The sequence below is a fragment of the Benincasa hispida genome, chromosome 6 (genome assembly GCF_009727055.1).
Source record: "Benincasa hispida cultivar B227 chromosome 6, ASM972705v1, whole genome shotgun sequence".
NCBI classification, from domain to species: Eukaryota; Viridiplantae; Streptophyta; class Magnoliopsida; order Cucurbitales; family Cucurbitaceae; genus Benincasa; species Benincasa hispida.
In genome coordinates this window covers 27,911,131-27,924,506 of record NC_052354.1, presented here as the reverse complement: position 1 = coordinate 27,924,506, position 13,376 = coordinate 27,911,131, and the positions used below count along the sequence as shown (strand labels likewise).

At 35.5% G+C, this 13,376-nt stretch overlaps 1 protein-coding gene across 3 annotated transcripts; it reads right to left on the bottom strand.

The window, feature by feature from the left end:
• Positions 1-2,991: 2,991 nt before the first annotated feature.
• LOC120080387 (chromatin assembly factor 1 subunit FAS1) lies at positions 2,992-12,379 on the bottom strand. Of its 3 annotated transcripts, XM_039035033.1 has the most exons (14): positions 12,088-12,379; positions 11,475-11,987; positions 10,836-10,935; positions 8,558-8,705; positions 8,354-8,477; positions 7,855-8,210; positions 7,451-7,771; positions 5,661-5,742; positions 5,409-5,549; positions 4,769-5,182; positions 3,825-3,962; positions 3,402-3,447; positions 3,314-3,319; positions 2,992-3,205 (listed from the first exon to the last, which is right to left on the bottom strand). In XM_039035033.1, the coding sequence occupies exons 2-14, from the start codon at positions 11,964-11,966 to the stop codon at positions 3,162-3,164; spliced, it is 2,412 nt and encodes an 803-aa protein (XP_038890961.1). In that variant the 5' UTR covers positions 11,967-11,987; positions 12,088-12,379; the 3' UTR covers positions 2,992-3,161. The 3 variants fall into 3 exon arrangements, with proteins under 3 accessions (XP_038890961.1, XP_038890959.1, XP_038890960.1); XM_039035031.1 differs by having other exon boundaries at positions 2,992-3,319; positions 12,088-12,378; XM_039035032.1 differs by having other exon boundaries at positions 2,992-3,319; positions 11,475-11,958; positions 12,088-12,377.
• Positions 12,380-13,376: the final 997 nt, after the last annotated feature.

Below are 13,376 nucleotides of genomic sequence, written 5' to 3'. Positions count from 1 at the left end.
ACAATTGCTACCTTGGTATTCTCGGTGTGAAAATCTAGAAGTGTGGGCTTTGTATGGACTTGGTTAGACGAAGAGACCGGAGGAACAATCGTGTAAACGATTGAGCAAGTGGGAGATGGTAGAAGTCTATCGTATAGACGATGCCCAATCGTTTAGAAAAAGCATCGCAATCGTTTAGCAAAAGCTCCGTGATCGTTTAGCTATCGGCCAGCTGAGCAACTATCGTGTAGTGTCACTCCACGATCGTCTAGTCTCTCTTCAGATTTCGTTTAGTAAATCTCATTCACTTGACACCCCCGCTCGCATGTCTTCACGTGAATGGTCAGGTTCTTTCATTTGTAGTAGTTCACAACACTTGCAAACCTCTACAAAGTGGGTCGTATCCATAGTGTCACCAAGATCAAGTATCCCTCCTTAATCCTTATACTACAAACCTATTTAGATTATCACTTAAGGCATGATTCACCTGTATATCTCATATACATGCTTACGTTTTCATATAATAACCATGTAGCTTTATTTATTGGATATGACTAAATGTCAAATAAAATAACGCTATTTTATTCATAACAATGTGTATAGATTACAAACTATGAGACTCTGGGAGAATTAGGAAACCAATCCCAACACTTAAACATTTACAATCATACAGAAACGATTATGCATTAAAGATAAATTACATGATGGTTCATAAAAAAAATACAAGGGATCAAGTGACAATACTTTTGAAGAACTCTTTCTTCACATATTCCCTCGATCGGTCACCAACGCGTCGAACAGCACGAACGCAAGAGCAACTGGAACTTCCTCGATCACCAACGAGTAAACTCGATCCTCGAACAGACGGACACCACCATAAGATTATCTTGATATTCTCAGTGTGAGAATCCAGGAGTTGTGGGCTCGGATTAATTTTGGATAGAGGCAAGGAGGAAGTGAAGGAGTAAACAATCGAGTATTGGACAGAACGATCATGTAGCAAATGGAAGTCTATCGCATAGACTCGACACTCGATCGTATAGTAAAATGCACTATCGTATAGTGAACTCGATGCTTTATCGTTTAGTCTCTCGATTAGCTATCTGATAACTTGTGTCGTCGATGTTGTAATGAGATTTTTGAAATCATATTTATTTATCTCATTGTTAGCCATAAAACCGTGTAACCACCCACTAAGGGGGGTTATTGAAGAAAAAGAATTATTAATTATCTCAAAATTAATAAATTATAAATAAATACAATAACTAACTTATCATATTATATTTATAACCTATAGTTTTAATATTGTATCATATGCAAACATATAAACCATAGTTCTTTTTCTATTTTATGACATTTAATATAAATCATATTTATATTAATTCATCTAATCAAATAATAATGTATCAAATACACCATATCAATTATATTATATATAATTTAACTATATCAAATTCCCTTTTGTTAATTTGAATATTTCAAACTAACCCAAAAATTGATTCTCAACTTGAATCCATTGAGCTACCAAGGGGACCTTATGGACATGTAACTTGAAGCTTCAACGGTACGTGAATAACTGACTAACCTTTTTAATTACGATATCTATCATCCATTAACTGTTAGGCACTCCACTAAAGACTGACAGTTGCACTCTTCACACTATAGATATATTTCTGTGTCCATTGGATATAACCAATCGACAGTATAATGACCATTCACAGATCGCTCGTAAGTACAACTCGGTCAAATTACCGTTTTGCTCCTATAGTTACATCTAACTCCTCAAGTACCACTGATTCTTTTAATAAACAATATATAATAGTCCTACTATGACTAAACCCTTCTCGGGCCAAGAGAATGTGTGGTGTCACATCGTTCAAGCCCCGAAATCAACCCTTAAGAGAGCAATTTATCTACTTACCTCTGCATAAGGGAAGGAGTGAATTTCATGTTGTGTAGTTGAGTTCCCAGTTCCCTAATCAGATGAATCTCCAAAATGGTACATTTGTTGAGTCGACAATCTGACCACTCTCACCCATGCAAATCAAATGACCGCCCTCATAGGCAGAAGTTCACAACCCACTCAAGATTAAGGTCATGTTGCCTATGGTCATCCTAGTGAAATAAAAGTCTCAATTATGAACGATGTTATATAACAAGATTAAACATTTTATGGTCTGATCTTATACAAACTCTTTTGTATAGAGAATTCTATGCATGTCTGAATGATCAGGATCAGATCATTTGTAGCACTTTATAACATTTGTAATACCTATAAAACGAGTCACACTCGTGGTGTCACAAGGATAAGATATCCCTCATTTATCCATATATTACAGATCATTTAAGTTATCACTTAAAGCAAGATCTACTTGTATGTCTCTACATACATGCATAAGTTGTAATGATAATCATAGATCTTAGTTTATTGATTTGTAGTTAATGCAACTAAAATATCTCACATTTCATAGACTGAAATGAATACAATATCATATATTATAAATCACAAAATATTTGTTCATACAAGTGTTTACAAACTACAGACCCACACAAGATTTTGGACATCAATCCCAACAAATTCAACTTGATACTCTAGAATTTGATATGGTTTGAAACAAGATTGTATTGCACGCAATTTGCATAAAAATTACAGTCAAACGAATGAAGATAAAGACAAGAAAAAGAAACACAGAGGTTTACGTGATTCGACAAGATGGTGAAATATTATAGCTCAAATGAAGTTACAAGATTAGCCCGAAATGTTTTTTTCTGAATTAAAGCCAATTGATAGGCTCCAAAACTAACAATTCTGGCAAAACTTGGAAGGTAAACGGTCCAAACACAATCAACCCCATCAGATGAACATAACTTGGTTAACACGTGCAGTTCATTCAGCAGCAAAACAGAACAAAAACTAACTGACCCACAGCTTCTTATTGCTGATTATACTTGAATCCCAACAAAAAAAAAAAAAAAAAAAAAAACTTCACATTATACAACAAGACTACAATGTTTCTGTATCACTTAGCTTCATGATTGGCTCAAAAAAATATATTTTCCAAACTAGAGGGCATCCCTTACATTTGTTTTCTTTTCAAACATTTCAGAGTTCAGTTTACAACAAGATTCACAAATATCTGGGCTTGTTATGGAAGACAAAACCTGGTAAAAATGAGATGATGCTATTGCTGATTCGTGCAAGTTCTTTGATCTTGGACGGCTGAACCTGGTTTCAAAGATTGAGGTGAAGTTTCATTCGGATTAATACATTTTCCAGCAGGTGGCAAGCAACGCTTTGAAAAAAATGCTGCAATAGTTTTTGGTCTCCGGGTACCTTTTTCTGCAAATAAAGAAAAGAAGTTAATCCATACTGAGTAAAATACACATGGTCATGTCTACACAGTCAAAATCCTTGTCCAAACCTGGAGATGCCAAAACACCATGTTTTTCCAAGATCTCCTTCTTAACCTGCATACATTAGATCGTGTTTACTGGTAAGTAAGATCAAACAATGGTCAAAATCATGAAATAATGACTAAAAATCACATCTAAGCATCCGCAGTCATCCATGTCACAGGGTAAGTGAAAGTTGACATTCACGAACAGAATCCAAATTTTGTTACATATCAGACGGACAAGCAAAAAAAAAAAATCTCCTCCAGAACAATTTGTAGATCCTATGCATGCTCAAAGTATTTGAGAGAATAAAACTCTTTTGACTTTTAAAACTTGGTTCCAAAACTGTAGTCAAACAAGAAACGACCAACTATTATCACACCTCAAAAGCATCAATGTATCAGACTTTCGCAATCTTAAAGTTACAAATTTAGAACCAGTTAACCAACCTGCCATCGATTTTCTACGAAATCAGATATTTCCCGGACTTTGTTTCGCAAATGAGATTTTGGTACATTGGGGAACTTGTGCTGCAAAGACTCAACAACTTTGTTGATGCCCTGTGAGCAGGACTGAATAGTTGAAACCTGTTAAAAGATATATTTGTCAATATCAAGGATCAAATATTAAAGTACAAGAGAAGCATAAACTTTGAAGAATCAAGACATCCAGGCTAGCAGCTAAGAAACATGCATACAAATACAGCAACACCATATCCATTAAACTTAAGTTCAATAGACTTGTTCATACTTTTACATATTTCAATCCTCTCAAACACAGTAAGAATCTTTTAACACTGCAGGAGTTCAAAGTAGCTCATAACTGAATTAATCTCACGAAACAACATAATGTAAAGATTTAAAACACATACGTGAGTTCCCTATTGCAACGTCAACTTTAAACTTAAATGTCAACAAGTGTATATTTCTTGAAGGATATTACACTCTTCAATAACTCAATAAAGTAAAAAGGCGCAAGATAATACTCAAATCTCCACAACCATTAAGATAACAAAATCATCTGAATCGTCATTTCTATGAATTTTTAGTTTCTTAATCTAAATATTTCCAACTTTCAACAATAGAGTTAACATTTCTTTCATCCATATCTTCAGTTTTTCTACTGAACATATACTACTGCCTTGACTCCTTCCCATGTCCCTACCATAGACAATGTTTTTAGAAGAAATAAAATATTCAGCAAATCATCTGTTTGCAACAGGTTTGAGTATAAATATGTTAAACCATATTCACCATGACACTCTTTCTCAATAGAGTGTCCATGCTTCCTCCTATTTTGGTATCTGCAAAAATCCAATCTATTTTTGTATTTTTTTTTTCTAAAACAATTCATGAAAGCTAATATTTAACCATTCAGGATACACAGAACTTACAATTGCAGTCATGTCTGAATCAAGGATAGCTGAAGTCGAGATCTGGGTGCTGGTGCCATTGTCCTTGTCAGTTGGGGTGCACATCTCTGGATCCTCATCTGCCATTCCATCAACTGATATCTCTATGGGACATCCACCCTGCATCAAGCGCATACTGAGAGCTGCTAGGCAAGTCTGCTCCAGCTTAGATGTGCCATCAAGATCTTCAGCCATTAGCAAACTATCCTTCTCATGCGATAAATTTAATATAATCAAGGGCTGATTTTTTCTAAGTGCAAGGCCTGTCATGTTGTAGAGATGCTTTTGCTGCTTAAACAAACTATAAAGTTCCTTGCCCTGCATATCTTCCTTAGAACTAGGTGAGCTCCCAACCTCATCAGCATCATCAGTTTCCATGCAGTCGAGTTGCACACCCTGCAAGCTCAAAGGGACATTGTTCAGACATGATAAAAGTTCTTATGAAATATGTAAAAAGATGGAATTAACTCATCCCAAGACTGACCCATCTAACCAATTAGTTCATCTAAAATATTTTTACTTTAGGGAACATGAAAAAACAGATTTTGGTTCAATTCATGTGCCAACCCATTCCTCTAGCACCATTAAAATATTAGATCAACTCAGCATCTGTGTTTCACACCTCATTTTCTGAGAGATATCCATCAGGAACAAAAAATCCATCTTCACTCTCTTCATCATCCTCGGCTTTTGCGCATCCTTCCTCTTCTAGATTTTCTTCATCATCCTTATCACAATCTGAGAGGCTTTCACCAGGATCCTCCTGCAAAATGAGAATAGAATTCTGTAATACTGAAATATGAAATACTTGGTTGCTGCTCAAAAAAAATAAAAATAAAAATAAAGCTGTAAGCAAAAAATGTGGATGCACTACCTCTTCCCATTCTTCATCACTGTCAACATCATAATCCAAATCTGGGTCTTTCCTAAAAGGATGGCGTGGTCCAACAACATGACTGGAAAAAGTTGTAACAGCCCAAAGATAAGTAAAAATTTCAAAAAAGTTCAATCAGTGAATCTAAGGGAAACTGACAAAACGAACAAAAATAAATAAAAATAAAAAATAAGCCCAACTTTCATTGGAAAAAATGAGAATACGAGTGGGTAAACACTCAGAAGGGAAGAAAGGCTACAAACCAACAGCTCAAAAAGAGCCAATCAGGGACAAAGCTGATATAAAGCAACTCTCCTCCTTTGACATGGATGCCCAAAAGAAAAACATTACACCCAGCTAAAGACCGAACCTCCCCTGATCTCTCCATACCTTTAAAAAACCCATTTCCCTCAATACCCCCATAAAACAGAAAAACTACAATAAAATAAAAATGAACAAAACTGAAGATACTACCAAGTCTTGATGTCTTTGTGACCTTGAACAATCTCTTCATGCTTGGTTCAGCAAATTCATTAAAGCAATGAAAGGACTGGTTACAGTTAATGTGAAGCTAACACACCTCATCCGTTTTCACTCTAAGAATAACAACTTACGATCATAATCGCCTATGTTGATGATATAAAAATATTTATAACCGAGAATCATTATGCACATATCTGCCATATTAATTATTAACAAATATTTCGTTAAAGATTTCAAAATAAAAGACCTAGGATGGTTGAGGTATTAAATAGGTGTGGAAAATGCTAAATCCACTTAAGGAATATCACTTTCCATTCAGAATTATATTCTTGATATCCTCAAAGATACAACACAAACCAACTAAGATACCAAGGGAACCAAATGAAAACTAGAAAATGAAATGCAAATAGTTTGTTATTATGCCTTTTTTGTAATAATCAGCTTACATTTTGGATTGGAGCCTCATTACGTAATTCAGTGTTGGGTCTTTTTTGTTCTTGGTTGGTCTTTTTTGTCCTTGGGCTTGTTTTTCATTTTTTCATGTCCTAGTATATCCTTTCATCTATCTCATAAAGGATCAATCATAAGCAGTAGGTACAACTCCATTTGCTTATCTCATACTCTCTCTAACATTGCTTTTGCAGAGCCACTAATAATTGATTATGAATGATCCTTTAAGATATTTAAATACTGTTTACTTGAAAAGACTCCTAGTAAGGGATTGCTTTAAGAAGACATCTTAAGAAAAAGATTGAAGTTTACTCGAATGTAAAGCATATGCCCATGTGTGGCCCTTTGTGCTTGGACTGTGGGCACGGCCACCTAGGGGTACCCCCACACGCTACACATGCAGGCAAGACACCCCCCTCTAGAGTACATAACCACTTCAAGATTATTGCAAGTATGTGGGAAGAAATTGTTTCTCCTGGCATAGCAATTTTAAAAAACCAATATATCACAACGCAATGAGGAAGTGAAATTGTGGATCATTGGTTGAGGCACATGGAAAAAGATTAGGTTAAAAGTATTAACATAGTTAAAGTTCAAAATGGAAGATCCATAGTACTATCTTTTGATAGTCAAACTGTAGAAAGTATTGCAAAGAATCATGTCCATGCAAAACTATAAAAAACACACAAAGATAGATGCATTATATCAAGAAGTGTTGAAGGTGGAATCATATCTCCAATTTTCATCCTGACCAGTCCCCAAATTGTCAATATTTTGATCAAGGCTCTTCCTAAAACTTAATTTGAAGAACTAAAGATCCTAGCTATGATTGAGAATTGTGATAAAAAGAAACTTGCCTCTTTGTGGACCAAATTCCATAAAACGCAGGTCTATAGCTCTTTGCAAACTGCAGCAACTGTTTTCCTCTGTTTGACTTCCTGACATCAAGCAAAGTACTGCATAACTCTGTCTGGCTGGTTCCAGCACCTATTATTTGTTCTTCCCAACCATCTACAAGCCTCTCCTCACCCAATTCATCATCATTAGCTGATTCTCTGCCAGCTGAAAGTTTAAGTTCCTTGAACAATTCAGACTTTGGCTTCTGACGAATGCCCCAGTGCTTTTTTCCTCTTGATCGAACTGAATGACCTATGAAGCGCCAAGAAGACAAATGCTGCCTGAAAATAGGACATGTCATAAATATAAGACCTTGAGAAAGTCACGGCTCTCAGAAAATGATACCATATGCATCAAATGATACCTGCGGATATCAACAGGAATGATAACATCACTTGAGGAAAATGTGCAGTCCATTAACTGAGTGCAAGCCTCTGGCATGTTTTCACTCTTTTTACTCAATGGAACTGATGTAATCAATTCAGTTGTTGATTGGTCATTTTGGCATGACAGACTAGGTTTACATTTTTTAAGAAAGCGCTCCATTAAGGAAGCTTGCTTCTGTAAAGAAAGTTGCTTTTTAAATTCAGCTTCTTCCTTCTCTCTACGACGTTGATCTTTTTCAGCATCTTCTTGTTGCTTCCTAAGTTGTTTTTTCATTTCATTCTCTTCTTTTTCTCGACGCTTTTCTTCCCTTTCTGTCACTTTTGACTCCTTTTCCTGGTTTTAAATTGTTTGTGCAGGCAAGTCACTTGAGAAGCCCAAGACTTGATACAATTTTATTGAAGACCAAGACAAATTGAAATGCCATTACCTAGGCCAACAGCAGGAAAATGATAAATTTTAGATCACATAGTACTTACATTTTGCAACTTTTCCTTTTGTTGTTCCTTATCTATTCTCTTTTTCTCCTTTTCAGCTTCCCGCTGACTTCTCTCTAGTTGTTTGACCATTAGCTTCTCTTCTCGTTTTGCTTCCTTCTCAGCCCTGAAATAAGAAGTTTAAATTAAACAAGCAATATATAGGAATACAAATGTGAAGACTTAAAGAAAATAAAAAACTCATACATCTCAGTAGCAATCTTCTGTGACAACCCATCCACAAGTACACGGATCTTGGCTTCATCAAATACTTTACCAAGCTTTTCTGATGCTTTTGTGAACTCTTGAATGCAAGACTGATCAGTCTCTGACTTAAGTAGTGTTGACATCATTGCTGAAATAAGACAGACATCATAACTTAAAAACGGAGGAAAAATCAACTAAAAACTCCAGAATCAAACCATTAAACTAAGCCTCTAAAGAAAAATCATGGAGAAACGCTGTCATAAGGAACATTGTAAAAAGGAGGGGAAAAAACAAGAAAAAGACAACAACCTCTTACTGTACCCATGCCACGGTAATCATGCCTTATTTAACAAAAGGGAAAACTCGCTACATCTATCGTTATTCCTAGAAACTCGTATCCGACAAGTTTGGGGTGAAGATCAACTTTTAGATATCTTATTAGAATGGAAATTGTTAGATTCTATAAGGGCATAAATATCTCTCAAAAGAAATAAGTACTTGAACTTTTAAATGAAACTTGTAGGTTATGCACAGGAGCAAACCTTCTAATGGATCCTAGGTCAACTTCAACCTCAATAGCCAAAATATTCCTAATGAATAAGAACAGTACCAAATATTGGTAGGACCTTTCTACCTTTACCACGCAAATCCTGCCATTAATTTTCTTGTTAATAAACTCAGTTCATTTATAATTAGTCCAGAAGTGAAGGAACATACGCAAGTAGTTTATCAAACATTGAAATATCTAAGAATCCCTCAAACAGAAAGCCTTTTACTTTGGTAAAACTAACAATCAGCTTTCATAAGATTGAACAGGTTCAAGAATTGAATTGAGATTCACTTCTAGATATTGCACGGACTTTTTTTTAATAAGAAACAAACATGTATATTCCAATAGAAACCAGAAAAAAAAACAGTCCAAGGGCAAGGGGTTGAGAAGGCTCCCCCCGGAACACTAGTTAAGAAGAGCCTTTCAATTGTTAAAAATCATCAAAAGGCTATAATTACAAAAGAATTTGGTGCAACCTGTGCCCTACCAAGAGGCTATATGTTTGAACAAAAGCCCAAAAAGAATCAAAAGAAGCATACTTATCTACAAAAATTCTACTATTCCTTTCTTGCACAGATGGTTAAAGAAACATGGTGACATGGAGGGAAAAAACCAAAGAAAATGGTTCTTAGAAGCAATGATGAAGCTGAATTTAGAGCTTTGAGCACAGGAATTTGGCTGGACCACTGCATGATTCAATAGAATTGTATTGGATAATCAAGCATCAACTGTGTCCAATGTCCATCATAACTGTATGAAGCATGGCGAGATCAACCATCACTATATCAAAGAGAAAATAGAAGCAAAAGGTGTCTCTTATGTACTCTCCCTACAATAGTTCAGATGGAAAACATCCTGACCAGAGCTCTTCATAAACCAATGTTTGAAGATTAAAAGTCCAAGTTGGGTCTAATTAACATTTACTAAGTTGAGAGGGGTGTTACTTGTAGAGTTATTTTCTTTATAGATACAGACAAGTTTCCTTCTCCCAAAACCTATTTGGAGAGATAAAGCCCTTAGCTGTTTTAATTCCAATACACGTTTTCATTTTTTTGGATAAGAAATACACATTTTCATTTTGAATAGTCATCTTCTTTCAACCTACTACAAAACATCATTTACTTGAACTTTAATAAAGATTACATGTTACGACACCCCCGCACTATAAAGTAATCGAGTAATAAAACTTAACACAGTTAAAAGAGTTCCCCAGAATAATGGTCAGTGGAAAGAAACATTGGGTAGGCTTGATAACCTGAAACACAAGGAGATAGACATCCAATTGAGCCTGATTCCATGAAATACAACTGGTTTGCCCTTTTACCTTTAAACTCTTACCCACAGATAGTATTTAATCCCACCTCATACACTGAAACGTCTACAATAGTTCACCCATAAATATTTTAGATGGGTTGCAAATTAATCAAGTTCTTTCATACATTATGTTAGAACTTCTCTCCCAATCTAGGTAGATCACCATGTTTATAACTATATATCACCATTAATTTGTAAACAGGAATGTCATTCATTTTTTTCTCTTATCCAAGGAGCCACAACAACAGCAATTACACAGCCAAAGCGGCAGTTACAAACGTCAAAAATTTCTCTAGCTACCAGAAAAAGAGAGCAACAGTTAATTTTCCATAGATCACTTATGAACCCAAAACCAGAAGAGTGAAGAACAAACAAGCTTGTGTTAAACACACACACACACACCAAAAAACCTACCCGAAAGAACAGTGACCCTCTCATGAATCTTTTTCCGACATGTGCGGCGAATGTTCAATATTCCACGGGTGGATTTTGCCATCAACTTTAGATCCCTGGTCTTTAAAATTAAAGGGGAAGATCAGCATGAAGCACTGGACAATAGCAATTAATATATATAGGGAAGTTCAACCAAAGAAACTAAACTACACAAAATTTCTAAGAAAGCCGTCAGACATAAAGAACAGATGTCCTGCTCCTATTTACTAAAGATAAATAATGTCGAAAACAAAAGTGACGAGAATTAATTATGGGGGCAGAAATTATATGTTGAGTGTATCGAGTAACTCAAGGAATTTCATCAGAACATAACCACTTGAACAAAACCATGACAGAATGTTAGTTACTCTCTTAAATTGGAAATTAATCTTGAATCGGACTGCATACACTCGCAACAAATCGGAATGACTAATAACTAATACGGGGAACCAACAACAAAGCCCTGAGTTCGTCTTACAATCAGTAATATACACCAAAAGATACTACTAATTTGGTTAAAATGTACCTCCCAGAAAACGCAACTAATTCAAAGATGGCACGAGTACGATACCCAACATGCAGAGATAAATAAGAAAACAAACGATATGGATATAAAGGTACCTCCCAACACCATAGACACTCTTTAGAGTCATCTTCTAAAACATCTGCATCAGCGTTAGGCACGCCATACATAACCCTCCGACCAACAAAAAGAACAGAAGCTTTCACAGATGCAACAGTCACTGTTTCCACTACACCACCACGATCTATCTTCCTCATCTTCTCGTAAATCTCATCAACAAGCTTCGACAACGGTAGTTCACTCTCTTCCATAAGAGCAGCAACAATCGAATTACTAGAACTACATTGGCCTAAATCAAGATCCACTTTCTGACACTTAACTTCATCGTAATACTTAAACAAACTGTCAATTTCCTTCTGAAGGCCATCGATCTTCGCCTCTCTCTCTTCCTTGTCTAAACTCCCTATTTCCATGCAACCCCTCTTCCGCTTCTGGACCTTCCGTGGCCAAGTTTGGCCATCCGTAGTCGAAGGCTTCGAACACTCATCAGAGTCCATTACCACCGCATCCATACCCAAGAAACTAGACATGCAAAAGGGAAAATAGAAACCCTAAGAGTTCAGACAGAGCAAAAACAAAAAATCGAAATGTGAAAGGGGGAAAACAAAATCGAAAAGACTGGAAGAAGATGAGACCATAGTTGAGAATTACCTTGAAGAAATTAGAAGGATGAAGATTGAGTTCTTGGTTCAGAACTGTTGAAGGAATTTTTCTGTGTTCTTGATTTTGGAAGAAGTGTAGGTGGAGACAAATGAGTATTGCTTTGACAAGAAAAAAATAATAATTTTAAGTCAAATAAACATATATAGTATTTGGGAATAATAAAGAGAAATGAAAATTAAAAATTAATTTTTCCCGCCAAACGAAATTGGCATCGATTTGGCTCCAAAATTGGCCTCGCTTGGCGCGACGGGGTTCTATCTGGTGCGAAACCTCTACAGTACACTAAATCGATTTGTTGCTTTTTCCTCTTTATTATTTTCCTTTTTCTTTAGGAAAATTATGATGGAAAATTTATTAAAGGAGGGAAAATTTGTACAGATGGCTCAGCTTCATGGCCAAATAAAAATGGACTCAAACTTCGAAAATACTCGAAAAATGACTTTCTGGTTATGTCAATCGCGTGTGAAATTACTGCTTTGATCTCAAAAATCACGTTTGATGTCTGATGCTTGATATCACTCTCGCGTTTCTCGCTCCAATATCTAGCTTCTCGCTCTAAGACCATGTTTACCAAACCGTAATGAAAATTGATGTAATTATAATATATTCCATTTATAGATCAATTGTAATGAGCCTGAATCATAAATGTAGTTGGATTTTTTTTTATCGCCTTTACTTAAAATTGTGAATTTTGATACATTTACCGTTACCGTTCAAACTGTAACTGTAACGATAGTGATAATAGCAAATGTGTCGAAATTCATAATATTTTCTTCTGAGCAGTAACAATAACGATAATAATACTACATAATTTCTAGACATGATTGAATTGGGTACGCTCCATTTGTCAATCAGTTTATGTTTTTTATTTTAGATTTGGAAGTTAGTCTCATGTGTCGGTGCGAATATGTAACACAAATAAATAACACTAAAGGTAGGGAAATGATATAGATGGCCCAAAATAAAAGGCACAGATGAAAATTGGGTTCCCTTCTAAAAACCAATAAATTTTGACTTTCTGCTTATGTCATTATCGTGAGAAATTACCACTTTAACCTTAAATGCATCTCCCTTCTATTTTCTTTGTTTTGCAACATATTTTTTCTTTTTTTTCATTTTTTCTGAGTTTATTTTTCTTCCCTTTTCCCCTTTCTCTACGTTTTTTCTACAATTCTTCTTTCATCATCATCATCATCATCTTCATCATCATCTTCTTCTTCTTCTTCATCATCATCTTCATCATTATCTTCTTCTTCTTCATCATCATCATCATCTTC

What these genes read in the sequence shown, in the direction of transcription:
- LOC120080387 (XM_039035031.1), bottom strand. Translation starts at nt 11,966, where the DNA reads ATGTCTAGTTTCTTGGGTATGGATGCGGTGGTAATGGACTCTGATGAG. An exon ending in GTGATGAAGAATGGGAAGAG is followed by an intron (nt 5,550 to 5,660) that starts GTAGTGCATCCA and finishes CTCATTTTGCAG; the next exon opens with GAGGATCCTGGTGAAAGCCT. An exon ending in TGGTGTTTTGGCATCTCCAG is followed by an intron (nt 3,320 to 3,401) that starts GTTTGGACAAGG and finishes CTTTATTTGCAG; the next exon opens with AAAAAGGTACCCGGAGACCA.